The following is a 13,529-nucleotide window of genomic DNA, read 5'->3' as shown; positions in this document are numbered from 1 at the left end:
ATTTTGTACTAATAGAATGACAAAGAAAGAGAAGATTATTTTGTAACAAGAATACATTGTCCCTAGGTAAAAGGCTAATCGCCTAATTGCCTACAGTATGTGTTAGTATTTAATTCGCTCTATAATAATTGTGTGTGGACAATTAAACTTAAATTTTATTAAGATGGGTACGAAATAGTGTGGTTCTGACACTTACAAGGATCCTATTGGGGAAAACAACATAGTGATGTAGAAATATCACGTTGAGCGAGTCCATGTTGATTGCGACACTTTACTTTCATCATTGTCTTCCACACAATTTTTTAATGTACACAAATACATACGTATACATTTATTTCACTATACCCATTAATTAGACAAACAACAACAAACCTTGATTAAATAAAATTTGTTTGACGACAAAAACTTTTATATTTACAATTTTTTTTTCAAACGATACTTTTAAAGGATAAGATGTTCTAAATGGTCTTTTCATTTGTCACGTAGTTTGTTTTTTATTTTATTTTTGATAAAGGGTTTTGATTTTGTCTCCTAGTTTCAAAGCACATTCTCAACTTTATTTGACATTTTAAAGTTATCCAATTTAGTGAATAACTAATACCAACTCATTCACATTTACAATTATTAACGTTATCTTAACCCAATCCACCCAACTAATACGATTCAATTGATTTTTTTGTTTGCATAGATTCAACTTAAATTGTTAACAAAAAAACTTGAATCGTATTAGTTGGGTGGATTGAACATATGATTACTCAAATGTCTATTGAAAAAAAAAAAAAAAACTCAATAAATTTTGCGATATACTTTAAATATATATACGTAAATGTAGGGTTATACCAACACGTAGACACAGACAATACTGCGTAGAGGACCACCAGACTATGTCAGTCTATGTTATGGTCGCTAGAATTTGTCCTATTGTTTAAATTTTATGGGGCCATTATATATACTTACCTCAGTCCCGTCGCCGAACAGTTTTTTTTTTTTTGGGTCTAATGTTAAGATTTTATACGAAACGTGAGGTTACAACCTAAATTACATACTGTAAACCCAATAACATAGGAACAGTCAGACAAATGTTACTTGAGTTAAGAGATACAAGAGAAGTAAAAATGAAGAAGAGTAGTGGAAGAGCGCATGTCTGAGGAAGGAAAGGACAAAAGACGATTCCTCAAGGTCTTATCAATTGCCAAACACTGAGTGGAGACCGAAGATGGAATGCTGGTGAAGATCCTAGCGTTGCGCTTTTTCCAAACGTGGTAAACCGCGGGCTGAAGGAGAAGCTTTAAAATAGTAATGCGCTCTTTCACAAACGGTTTAATCCTTACAATTTGTTGTATCCACTTAAAGCTCTTGCCTACCAATCAAGACTCAATAAATCCAGTGGAATCAGCGGAGCTAATTATAACATAAACACGAAATAGTATTTTGTGTACACTCAGCAGAGGATCATCTAGGCCATTTTATTAATTAAGCCCATTGATATTCAATATGAGTCTAATAAAAGGAGCCTGTTAAGGATAAGCCCGTTTGTCAATGGAAATAGTTTTCTTAATATATATAATGTACAGACATAATTAAGGATGATGTCAGGAATCGGGAATATGATCATCAAAAGAAGTTTGGTTTTGATTGAGAAGGTTAAACCAAATGGAGTGAAGTATCATATGAAACACATCGTACTTTCTAGGTTTAGGGCTCCACAAGAAATGTCTCTGAACCATCTTCACGTTACTCTGCATCTTCAAATATCTCCTCATAGGAATCTCCAATAGTATCTCCTTCAGCCGTGGAATCTCCTTCTCCGGTACAACCACTGAGAACGCTGACCAATCTAGCACATCGCTGAACGGTAACATGAAGTTATCAGCGATCACTACAGGGACGCATTCATAGTATATAGCTTCAACGATACGTGGACTGTTCACTTCGTAACCCATTGGACAAAGACAGTACTTGCTTGATTTCATGTGTTGTACGTAAGTCATTTTCCTAGCTACGTTGTGTGGAAGCGGACCGTAGATTTTCATGTCCTCGTCTTTGTTTCTCCAGTGTTTTAGAAGCTTTGGACGGACACGACCGTGGAGGTTTCCAGCGAAGAAAGCGAGGATGGGACGTTGAGAAACTCTGTTTCCGTTTCCTATGTTGCGTAGTGGTCTACCTGCGTTTCTTATGGATGTTTCAGGGAGAGAAACGTCTTTCCCCGGGACGAAGATTCCATCTGATAAGTCTGCATTGCAGAGAGCTTTAATAGCGTTTCGTTTTAGCTCTGGGTGCTCGTTCACTGTGTAAGGACCCTGCACAAAGATGGTTTATGAAATAGAGATCATAACATAAAAATGAGGGAAGTAAACCCATTGGTCTTTAACATAGAAACATTTTCGATACCCAATCGTGGCAAGCGACAAGGAAATGATCTGACCCATGAGTGCGGTTCCAGAAGGGGTATTTGATGGAGAGCATGTTGACGTAGTCTCTAAGAAAGATCGATAAAGGTTTGATGTTATGTGATCCAGGAACAAAGATACTTTTCTGAAGCTGTTTCACACTATATGGCATGTAGAACAAGTGAGCCCTCTCAGGGTTCTTTGTGACAAACTGTTTGTTTGACTCCATTAGCTTCATAAACCAACCTTCTGAAGCATATATACCATTTAAATGCGGTTCGTGGAAGATGGGTTTGTCTCCGTCAGGATATATGTAGACCTTTAGTATTAGTTCCATAAGCTCATAGCTCCTGAATAAGGTGATAAAAAACAAGTGTTAACTTAGGTTTAAATGCACTCTGGTCCTTGTGAAATTGTATATACCTTTTGAAAACAGAGAGATTTCGAAACAATGGGGCAAACAGATCTGTATCATTTATGACCTCCGGGGCACGCTGAATCTCCAGTTTTGCATAAGTAAGAGCTTTCTTCGGTGGCAAGGAAAGAGCACGTCTCTGCTCAGTTCCATTGGAGTGAGTTTAGAGAAAACATGAAGAAACTTAAAACCTCTTAAGTCTGATAAAACCTAACCTCTGAGGAAGATAGAACATGTCGTGGTGCTGGTGGAGGATCAGTGAGAATCAGATCATCTTTTGTCTTCTTTCTTTTCTTCCTTTTTCGCCTTTTTCTCGAAAGAACAGCTTCACTTGCTTCAGAAGCATTCAATTGCACAATAGGAGTTCTTGTTCTAAGAGTATGAAAATTTTCAACTTTTGCTTCACTACTAACAATATGGATATTCAAATGCAGAGAACCATTCAAGTAAATAGGCGAAGAAGAAGAAGACTCGGTTTCTTCTTCATCAGAGAAGACTGAAAACGTTGGTGTATGAAGCAGAACAACAATGGTAGTCATTATAGAACCAAGAAGAAACGCATTTCTCCATTTGATCCTTTGTCTCCTGAAACCCCTAATTAATTCCTTAATCGACTCCTCTATGAATAGCCGTAAAGGGCTTTTAATATTCACCATCTCAATTATAAATAAAATCCCTCGATTCCTAATTTCATCGAGATCGAAATCAAGATTCTTCTATGCGTGATGAACACTCCATCACAAAATCTATTATTAATCTCCGATTCGAATTCACAAACCCTAATTTCGCAATAGATCAATAAACCTGATCATCCAAAAAAAAAAGATCCATTTGAGATTCTAGTACTAACTGCAAAAACAAAAACCCTAATTCTAGAAAGGGACATGTATGTACGTACCTTGATCTTTTGCGATTCGTGAAGTGGGGATTTTGGCAGACGGAGAAGAATGGATCGGAGATTTCTCGATCCAGAGGGAGAGATGTGGAAGGAGGTTATGGTTAAGTAGATGGTAACGGTAATTAATGTTATGTATTTTCCCTCCGTATTATTAGCTTAAGTTGCCTAAAATTAACCTTTCCCTTAATTTATTCCAATTTTAGGAATAATTAGAATCGGATCTTTTTTAGTGTAAGCTGACGTGTGTACTACGTCAGTCTAAACCCTTCTGGCGTAATTCAATGGCAACCAGTTGTCTTTTTTTGTTTATTTCCATGAATAAGTTTTCTTTTTGTTTGGCAAAAAAAAAAAAGTTTTATTTTTGTAAATTGTCCATCACTTGTTTGAAAACATCATAGAATTGAAATGCCGGAAAAGAAAAAGAAGAGTTGTTGGTTTAGTGAGATAGTGATAACAAAAAGTTTATTTGAAACGAAATTAAGTAATGTATTAAAGAGATTGTGAAACGAAGATTCTTCTGCCATATGTCGTTGAGTTGACATTTCCTAGGAAGCAATGCACACGACAAAATGGCTTTGGATGGTGCCTTCTAGACACTACCCACATTTTGCTACCACATGGGATTGAAGGGCTCTTGACGTTGTTTGTCGGCCTTCCACGCTAAGCTATTAATTAGTTTTGTTTGTAGACAATGCTCTGTTTATCTCCATTTTCCGATCAAATTTTGTGTCTACTCCTCCAAAATCAGTTTTCGTCTTTTCAAATTATCTTTATCTCACATAGCTTACATTTATGCTGATTCCTTTGCTCGAAATGTTAAAACTGTATATAGGAATTTTCTTTTCTTATATAAGCACTAGTATATACTGATCAAGTGAATATTATTTGCTCATATACAAAATATTCATCTAACTTGATTTTACAAGCTCTTGATGTTGATAAAAACTAACAAATGTTTACATGCATTATATAATTTGAGTAGAGAATACATATGCATCTCTCAACTCTTTGAGCGTCTAATCCAATACTTGTGTGATTTAAGACTTATTATTAGAAACTAATTAATTAATTGAGTGGAAGAGGGTGGACGAGCAAGGACCGGACATGATTGACGGTCTTAGCCTTGTCAGGACAGCCATGGCCATCACCGTACTGATAAACGCACTGAGCCACACGTCCAAGATTAGCCGCAGCTTCTAGGAAACCTTGATGTAGCCTACAACTCTTTTTCTCCATGTTTAAGTCATCCCAAGCCACACCGATAATTCCTTGAATGTACGCGCGTGACTCTGCCTCCGAAGCTCCAGTTTCATGCATGTGACATTGTACGGATTTCATAGTGTCGCCTCTCGCTAATTCCTCCTGTTAAAATAACTATATTTATAGGACCGCTTTGAGCATAACTTTGAAACACATGTGTGAGTCCCCATATGTTGGTTGACTTTGTTTATTTAGTCTGAAAAAGTTTGCTTAGATATAATCGCCTTTGATCTGTCAATAAATTATTTACAGTATTGTACGTTGTGAAACCATGACTGACCGAAGAAGTGGCGAGATCGTTAGCGAGACGGAGGATGGTGGCGGAGCTTCGAACTACAGAGTGATTGTAGGAGCCAAGAATGTCTAAGGTTTGGTCGGATAAGAGACAGAACAAGTGTAGAAGTATTGTAGGGACTGAGCTTGAGATCCAACCATTTTGCATGTATTCTTCGAAGTTAGGTTTGTAACCACTTTTATACCACTTTGCCTCTTTCAAAAACGTTGTACACATATCTGCCCACTAAAAAGAAAAAACTAAGTTATCAAGAGATGTAGAGAAAAAGTTTAGAAATATTCATATTTATTAATAAAAAGTCTTGGTGACAAAAAAATGAGAAAAGAAAACGAAATTCATTTATGTTTTTTAAGAAATCTTCGAAAAAAATCTTAAACTTAAACAATATACTTTCCGGTTGATAATCTATTGCTGCACACTACAATATATGTATATTATAGTGTATATTCATTTTTATAGCTAACTTTGAATGAACCAACAAATTAATATTTCAAAATCTATTGTTACATAGATAAAATGATGAGAATACGTACAGATTCTTTGAGGTAAGGAATCACATTAAACCCTTTATCTCTGAGTACAAAATATCCAATCTGATTGATTTCGTTGACGAGGCAGAGAAAACATAACTTCATGTAGTTGGGAAGTTCTTCAAGACGATTCACATCCCATCTGCATGATATATCGATTCACTGAAGAAATAAGCAAATAGATATAGAGTGAAATAGTTTGATATTATTTTGCAAGGTATTAATAGTAACTTTTCAACTATGGTCGTGAATAGTTGGAGCTCCTCAAGTGTCCCATAAATATCGTATATATCGTCGATAGTTGTAATGAGCATGAAAACCTTTGTAAGCATTTGTCGGTGATATGCAAACTCGGGCTCATACATTACTCCAACACTCGAGAAATAACCCTCCGTTATTCGATCTCTAACGAAATCGAGGTGTTTTGTTAATCCCGTCTTGCTCCACCAACTGTCTCATACATATAAAAAGATGAACTATGTAGACAGAATTACATTTTGAAATTATCTATAGAAATTTTAAGATATAATGATTTTTCTTGAAGGTCAAGTCACAGTTTTAACATATAAATGATGAGAAATTAAATCATGAAAATTCCAAACTAAAAACAATTTAACAGAGTAGTCATAAGTTTATGAATTAGTAATGCAATTCTCTTTTCATTTCTACCTTGAGATTTTTAACACGTCTCTTGAGATGATGGTTTTTTTTTGCTCAATCCTTTTTAGTTGGAATACAAACCTTCTGAATCGGTTATACACATGTTTATGTTTACTAAAGTACTCTAAGAACATATGACGAACATGTTCTCTATATGTTTTTGATTTTCAAATTTCATGTATGATTACTCAAAGTCCACGAATCATCAGTTACTTAAGTTAACTTACCTAGAGAGGGATTTGAGCTCGTCTTGATGGATAGCTTGTACGAAATTAAAATCAAGTTTCGCGAGTTCAAGCAAGATAGGGTTCATGTCGTGTCTCTCTCCGTACACTTCTATGTACCATCTTGCTTCTAGTCTTCCCACTCTCCGGTGGTACGGCATCTCTAACGCATGTATAACCATCCTTCGAAGAGTGTAAGATTTGGTCTCATTCTTATTTACCTCCACAAATTTTCTAAGTCGTTTTGTTGTATAGTATATGCTCTCTTTCAATTTAGTATCGATTCTGGTCGAGAGATATGAAGCTTCGTATAGTGAAAGAATACCCTTGATGTCTTTATCATCCAAATCAACTCCAATATTTCCGTCAAAAACATCTGCAAGAGATTGCAATATTAATGTGGTTATTAACAACAGCAAGAGATTGCAATATTAATGTGGTTAAATTCAGAACCATCATATAGACATATATAACTGAAGACCAACTTTATATAATTCATTTTTGAAACTTTGAACTAAAAACTGAAAATTTGGATTTATGTGAATAACTTTTTGATTTTTTTTTTTTTTTTTTTTTTTTGCTTTCAACCTTGTGCGATACTGAAACCATGTTGCCTTAGGAGTCGGAACTCAAGGGCGGTCGCGTATAAATCTCCCCATCGGTTTCGATCTATCCGGTTTTTGTGTGCTCGCACATTTTTAACATGCACATTCGTTAGTGTCTTCTTGATTTCTTGTTCAAAATGGTAAGAAACTCCAAGCCTTTGTAAAGTGTCGATGAGCTCTAGCTGTTCGAGTAAACCTTCCGTTTCATTGAGCATTTTACTCACTTCCTGCTTCAATAACGTAACTCTCTCGACGTTGTCCTCTTTCTGCATGATATAAATATTATCACTATATATAATTTCCTAAATAGTAATATATGTCACATAATTTTATTTAATACAACGTCATGTACATTCTTATACGTACCACATATGTATTACCGAGCGAGAGGAGATATTCGTGCTGCCAAAGAGACGGTTGATAGTTTGCAGAGCGACGGGATACCAGAGGCTGGGATGGTGTTTTCGAGTCAGTCTTGCGAGTGAAACGCCGTTGAGCCTGTCGTTTAGGCATTTCTTTGCGTTGCTAATGATTACACTAAAGAGTTAAATAATTGGATGAACTCTTCTTTAGACTCCGCTATGATATTTTATACTGATTTAAGGTTTGGGTCTCGGACCACAGGTTATATATATGAAGATATTTTTATTTTTTCTGTTTTACTAAAAGAATATCTGTTTTAATCAGTTTAGTTTTTGACGTTTTCTCGCTATATAATTCAATGACCATGCATTTGCGTTTTCTTAAATATCTTGGAGAAGTATTATTCCCACACAACAAAAAAACTTGGAGAAGTAATGGCTAAAACATATTGGTGTGGTGTGATATCCAAACATTTACGTTTCTTGCTTTCAACGTCCCTTGCTTTGTCACTAATTGCCCAAAAAAAAAATCTAAAGATATTTGTCAAACTTTTTTTTGTTTTTTTGGTAAAAATATTTGTGAAAGTTGTGGACATGTAACAAATTGAAAAAAACGTGTGGACATGCATGGTATAACAAAAAGTAGGAGATATAATAACAAAAACAAAAACAAATCGGTTGTTTTTATTAATAACAAGTACGAGATAGATCAGTGTCCACCCTTAGTCCACGTTAATGGCATGGCAAATGGTTTCATGCATAGCTTGTCTTGTCTTGGTTCGAAAAACCTTAATGAAATTCCAAGGAATAAATATCGATTCGGTGTCCATGTGACTACCTGTATATCTCTATCCCTGCCTTCAATGAAAACTGAGAGGCCAATTTTGTTGGACCACACTAAGAGAGGTGGTAACGAATAATCACATGTGGGCAAAGACGTCACGGCGTTGTCTAGGTTTAGACAGTACAGTTTAAATTAATATACATCTATAAGTTCTTATCTCATGGGGCACTCAAGCTCCTGTCACTTCTATTTCGTTCACATTTCATAATTACAGCAACTTTGAGATTAAAAATACACATGTAGCTTTACGCGAATTTGTAGCTCAGTAGTTTAATTTGTATTTACTGCTTCTGAAGGAAATGGGGATTCAATCTTGGGATAATAGAGAGGCAAATTCATCCCATCTAAAAAATACTTTCTGAAGACTTATACTAAATTTTGATCATACCAACGGATGGATGTGCCCCCATAAATTACTCCATAGTCCATACCTCTGCCTAATCTGATAGTATGTATCTATCAGGGCCGACTCAGAGAAAAATAGAACCCTGTATCTAATTATAAAAAACATGTTTATATCTTATGTATGGATTTGGACATTTATTATATATTTTTGAGAAAATAGGACCATGATTGCTTAAACAGTACAAATGCACCATTGGCACTTGGCACACACTCTAAACCGGTCCTGATATCTATGTATAAATAATAAATGACAACAATTTTAGAGAAAGTTATCAAACACATTGTTAAATTATGTACATATATTATAATTTGAATTAAAATTACAATAAAATTGAAAGTAAAAAATTAACGAAACATTGCCATGCAGAAAATAGTAATAAATGAATTTCAGCTAAATAATAAAATCGAATTCGCATATTTTGGCGAAGTACGATGAATAGATGAAGATTTTTTTTTTTTATTCGAAGTAATGACTTAGCTTTCAATTTGGGAGAAATTTTAGGATTTTTTGAGTTTATTAGGTTTTAATCGAGTAATTTAACGTTTCTATATCAACTAGTAAACATTGATCAAATTTTGGACCAAATTGTTAAGTTAACGACAAATTAAAAATCAATTTTGCGCACATATAATTAAAAAATAATTGTGTTAATTACAAATAGTTTGGAAAATAAAATGATCATTTTTCCGGCAAACCAAATACCTTTTAATTATGTAAACATATCTATAATGCGGCAAATACAAATTTACAATCCTATAACGGAACGGGATTGAAGAGTACTGATTGGATATAATCAACGGTCTTGGTCTTTTCTGGGCTTCCGTGGCCATCACCGTGCCGGTAGATACACTGTACCACGCGGTTAAGATTTGCGGCGGCTGCCAGAAAACCACGAGGAAGAGAAGAAGTGTGTGCCGTTTTTAAATCGGAGTTTATAATGTCCCAAGAGTCGCTGATCATACTTTGCATGTGTCTACGTGCCTCTTCCTCACTTGCTCTTGTCTCATACATGTAACATTGGACCGACTTTGGGGAATCTCCTCTTGCCATCTCCTCCTGTGAGTCATTATAATTTAGTGTTTTCATGATTTTATTTTTATTTTTTTTGTGTGGGGAAAAATTGAATCATTTATACATGAAACTATGAGTAGTTTTTTTTTGTCAACAAATTAGTGTTAAAACCTAATGATATCTCAAGATTAACACTGAAAAGCTGACTATTGTAAATAAATGAATTTATATATTTTAAAATATGTATTATAAATAGCTAAATCATATTCTAAAACGTGGAAATTATTTAATGTTCTGAATGGTAAATAATATAAAGGAATCACATTTTTCAAAACGTGAAACATAAATAAATGGTATATATCATTCATCACTAATAATATTTGGATATGTTGAACATGTTTTGGGCTAGAAGAATAAAAGAAACTAATTAACGAGTAAATTGTGTACCGTTGAGGTGGCAAGATCATTAGCGAGACGGAGAATGGTGGCACAGCTCCGGACGACAGAGTGGTTTTTGGAATCATCGGTTAGGGTTTGGTCGGAGATGTGGTCGGATAGGACGGAGAAAAGGTGGAGCAGTATCGTTGGGACAGAACTCGAGATCACACCGTTTTGCATGTATTCTTCGAAACTTGGTTTGTGTCCAGTTTTGTACCACTTGGATTCAGTTAGGAACGTTTTAAATAGATCCGTCCACTACGTAAATAAAATTAAAAATTTCTAAGTAACATCATTTTCTATATACTAAAGGATTTGTAGAAAAACTTACAACTTGTTTGAGGTAAGGGATAACGTTAAGTCCTTTGTCTCTGAGAACATCGTATCCTATTTGGTTGATCTCATTGTATAGAAAAAGAAAACACATTCTCATGTAGTTGGGAAGTCTTTCAACATGGTTCACATCCCATCTGGAAAAGAGTATATTATATGGATTATAATTAACTGATATTATGACTGTTGAAAAAAATAAAAATTATCATGGGAGACACAATTCAGAATATGATCTTTTTATACCAAAAATCATCTTAAAAAGTTTTCAAACATATTGTTATTTAAAAGTTTCTTATACTTATACGATATACTTACTTTTCGACCACATTTGTGAAAAGCTCGAGCTCCTCTAATGTACCATAGATGTCGTAGATATCATCCATAATCACAATTAACATGAATATTTTGGTGAGTATCTTGCGGCAGTATTTAAACTCTGGTTCGTAAAATATTCCAATGGTCCAAAAATAACTCTCTGTGATTCGGTCTCTCACGAAATCAAGTTGTTTCATAAGTCCTGTGCTGTTCCACCAACTAAATTGACAATCACATAATTAATTAAATCATATAAACATATATAATCCACTTTGAGAGATATAACACATGTATAGAATTTAGTTCATATTTACCTAGAAATAAGTTTAAGTTCTTCTTGATGATTAGCTTGTAACATGTTGAAATCAATTGCTGCAAACTCTAGCAAGAGAGGGTTCATTTCATGCTTTTTTTCGTACACATTTATGTACCATCTTGCTTCTAATCTTCGTATGCTCCAATGGTACGGCGTCTCTAGTGCTCGTTTCACCATCTCTAATATATAAGTTTCATCTTCTCTGCAAATAGTTTTGCTACTTTCCGCGACAAACTCACTTAACCGCTTGTTTGCATAAATTCTAGTCTCCTTGAGTTTAAACTCCGAATCCATTGAAAAATAAGAAGCTTCGTATAGAGAGAGTAAACCTTTGATATCGCTGTGTAAAGTTTTTCTGAATTCTCCGGTCTCACTTATGAAAACGTCAAAAGCATCTGCAATAGGAAATACGAATAATTTTATTATTTATACGAAAGAATATGAACTACTCAACTCCTTTAAGTTACTATTTGGTATAGAAACGATAAATTACTTGATTAGTCACATAGTTGTGACTAATAAAAAAAAAGTAGCTGATTTAGTGTCGCGGGCTGCAATACGGGTTTGGTGTCACTATGTTAATTAAAAATGGTTGTTTAAATAAAATGAGGTGATATGTAAAAAACCTTGCGAGACATCAAAACCATGTTGCCTTAAGAGAATAAATTCAAGTGATGTAGCATGAAGATCTTGTGTTTCCCTCTCAATTTCGCCGTGTTGGTCATGAATTTTTCTCAAAATATCATGGATTTCATGTTTATAGTGATACGAGATTCCGAGTCTTTGCAGAGAATCGATCATTTCTAGCTGCTCAATAGAACCTTCAATTTCATTTAATGTCTTCCTCACCTCTTCTTTAAACAATATAGCTTTCTCCGCGGTTTCAACTTCTTTCTATATACGTATCAAGAGAGAGCATTGTAAGAGTTACTATAATATACTAATCAGGTTCGATTTAAAGCATATGTTAAAAACAAATAAAGTTCTAGCTTCGGCACCAGACTTGTAACGCCAATTTTTGGGAAAAAAAATTGGATTTTAATTATCACACAAACAAAATAAAAATCAGAAGTGGTATAATTTTAGGTCATGTGTTGAGTCTTTGAAACGTTAGATTGTCCTGATAACATGTTTGGATGAATTGTGCACGTATAATATGATATGTAATATTACAATTTACCACATATATATATTCTCGAGCGAGAGGAGATATTGATGATCCCATAGAGGTGGACGATAATTGGCGGAACGGCGGTGGAAGGTGACAGCATGGGTCGAGGTCGTTTTGGAGACAGCGTTACAAGGAAAATGCTGAGTCTTTTGATGATGAACGTTGCAAACAAAAGCTGAATTGAAGCATAGATTATGAGCAGCCATATATTTGTAAAGGTTAATGGAGCTGATAAATAAAACACAAACACTTTGGTGGCTTATTTTTTGTCACTCTGTCAAACAATACACTTGATGTACATATTTATAGACGTAGAGGCCGATAAGAAGTTATACCATTTAAATCAATTGTTGTTCTGATTTTAAAAATTACTAATATAAAACAAATGATTTAGATATCTCTCACTTTCTAATTAAGTTTTTTTAGAAAGGTTGATTTCCTCACATGAGGTATACAATAAGGTTAATTACATTTGTATTCATCATATTTAACATATTACTATTTTTTCATTTTTTTTGGCCAAACAATATTAAAATTTATGTTCATCATATTTAACAATGAAAATGATATTAATAAGAAAATACACACATACACTGTAATTTGAGACACGTTTAAAACATGATCATGCCTATTTTGTTTGATATAACATTGAAAATTAGGTCATAAATCGATATAATTAAGAAAACAAAGTATATCTCCATTAACCAATGATAATAGCTGAAAGCATCACATCCATCACCAAATATGAATTCGATTGGTCACTACAATAACTATGAAGGATAACGATTTTAAGAAGATTAAGACTTCAGTGGACAAAATTACTTCATGATTATACCAATGCAAAAAACGAAAAATAAATGATTCGGAAATATGACAAAATACGGGCCAAATTCTTTTTAAGATTACAACCTTTGAAGTTTGAACCAGATGGTTTCGTATTTATTTGATTCTCCATGACAAAAACAAAAAACAAAAAGCGTATACTCTGTTTTGCATATTCAACTAGAAAAGTCTAAAACATACTTGTCGAGTTGTTACTTGTTACTTACGTCTTAG

At 34.2% G+C, this 13,529-nt stretch overlaps 3 protein-coding genes and 1 long non-coding RNA gene across 9 annotated transcripts; 1 reads left to right on the top strand and 3 right to left on the bottom strand.

Moving 5' to 3' along the window:
• Positions 1 to 748: 748 nt before the first annotated feature.
• Positions 749 to 3,823, bottom strand: AT4G16745 (Exostosin family protein). Of its 2 annotated transcripts, NM_001203814.1 has the most exons (7): positions 3,704 to 3,806; positions 3,021 to 3,609; positions 2,814 to 2,944; positions 2,392 to 2,740; positions 1,687 to 2,300; positions 977 to 1,326; positions 749 to 785 (listed from the first exon to the last, which is right to left on the bottom strand). In NM_001203814.1, the coding sequence occupies exons 2-6, from the start codon at positions 3,459 to 3,461 to the stop codon at positions 1,092 to 1,094; spliced, it is 1,770 nt and encodes a 589-aa protein (NP_001190743.1). In that variant the 5' UTR covers positions 3,462 to 3,609; positions 3,704 to 3,806; the 3' UTR covers positions 749 to 785; positions 977 to 1,091. The 2 variants fall into 2 exon arrangements, with proteins under 2 accessions (NP_001190743.1, NP_567512.2); NM_117776.5 differs by lacking the exons at positions 749 to 785; positions 977 to 1,326 and having other exon boundaries at positions 1,450 to 2,300; positions 3,704 to 3,823.
• Positions 958 to 1,286, top strand: AT4G06425. The gene has a single exon (NR_142014.1). It is a non-coding gene; the product is annotated as an other RNA (long non-coding RNA).
• Positions 3,824 to 4,505: 682 nt separating the features above from the next.
• TPS03 (terpene synthase 03) lies at positions 4,506 to 8,035 on the bottom strand. 4 transcript variants are annotated; one of them, NM_117775.4, is made up of 7 exons: positions 7,644 to 8,035; positions 7,261 to 7,543; positions 6,676 to 7,048; positions 6,020 to 6,238; positions 5,792 to 5,930; positions 5,244 to 5,483; positions 4,506 to 5,065 (listed from the first exon to the last, which is right to left on the bottom strand). In NM_117775.4, exons 1-7 carry the CDS (start codon positions 7,788 to 7,790, stop codon positions 4,769 to 4,771), a joined length of 1,698 nt encoding a protein of 565 aa, NP_567511.3. In that variant the 5' UTR covers positions 7,791 to 8,035; the 3' UTR covers positions 4,506 to 4,768. The 4 variants fall into 4 exon arrangements, with proteins under 4 accessions (NP_567511.3, NP_001329377.1, NP_001329376.1 ...); NM_001341134.1 differs by having other exon boundaries at positions 5,792 to 6,238; NM_001341133.1 differs by having other exon boundaries at positions 4,506 to 5,483; positions 5,792 to 6,238.
• A 1,474-nt stretch (positions 8,036 to 9,509) lies between these two features.
• TPS02 (terpene synthase 02) lies at positions 9,510 to 12,748 on the bottom strand. 2 transcript variants are annotated; one of them, NM_117774.4, is made up of 7 exons: positions 12,483 to 12,748; positions 11,929 to 12,196; positions 11,301 to 11,697; positions 10,987 to 11,205; positions 10,670 to 10,808; positions 10,348 to 10,596; positions 9,510 to 9,945 (listed from the first exon to the last, which is right to left on the bottom strand). In NM_117774.4, exons 1-7 carry the CDS (start codon positions 12,525 to 12,527, stop codon positions 9,643 to 9,645), a joined length of 1,620 nt encoding a protein of 539 aa, NP_193406.3. In that variant the 5' UTR covers positions 12,528 to 12,748; the 3' UTR covers positions 9,510 to 9,642. The 2 variants fall into 2 exon arrangements, with proteins under 2 accessions (NP_193406.3, NP_001328553.1); NM_001341132.1 differs by lacking the exon at positions 12,483 to 12,748 and having other exon boundaries at positions 9,571 to 9,945; positions 11,929 to 12,277.
• Between the last annotated feature and the right edge of the window lie 781 nt (positions 12,749 to 13,529).

Source organism: Arabidopsis thaliana, chromosome 4 (assembly GCF_000001735.4).
Source record: "Arabidopsis thaliana chromosome 4, partial sequence".
In the NCBI taxonomy this organism is placed as follows: Eukaryota; Viridiplantae; Streptophyta; class Magnoliopsida; order Brassicales; family Brassicaceae; genus Arabidopsis; species Arabidopsis thaliana.
The sequence above is the reverse complement of the archived record's forward strand: the minus strand, read 5'-3'. Positions and strand labels throughout refer to the sequence as shown.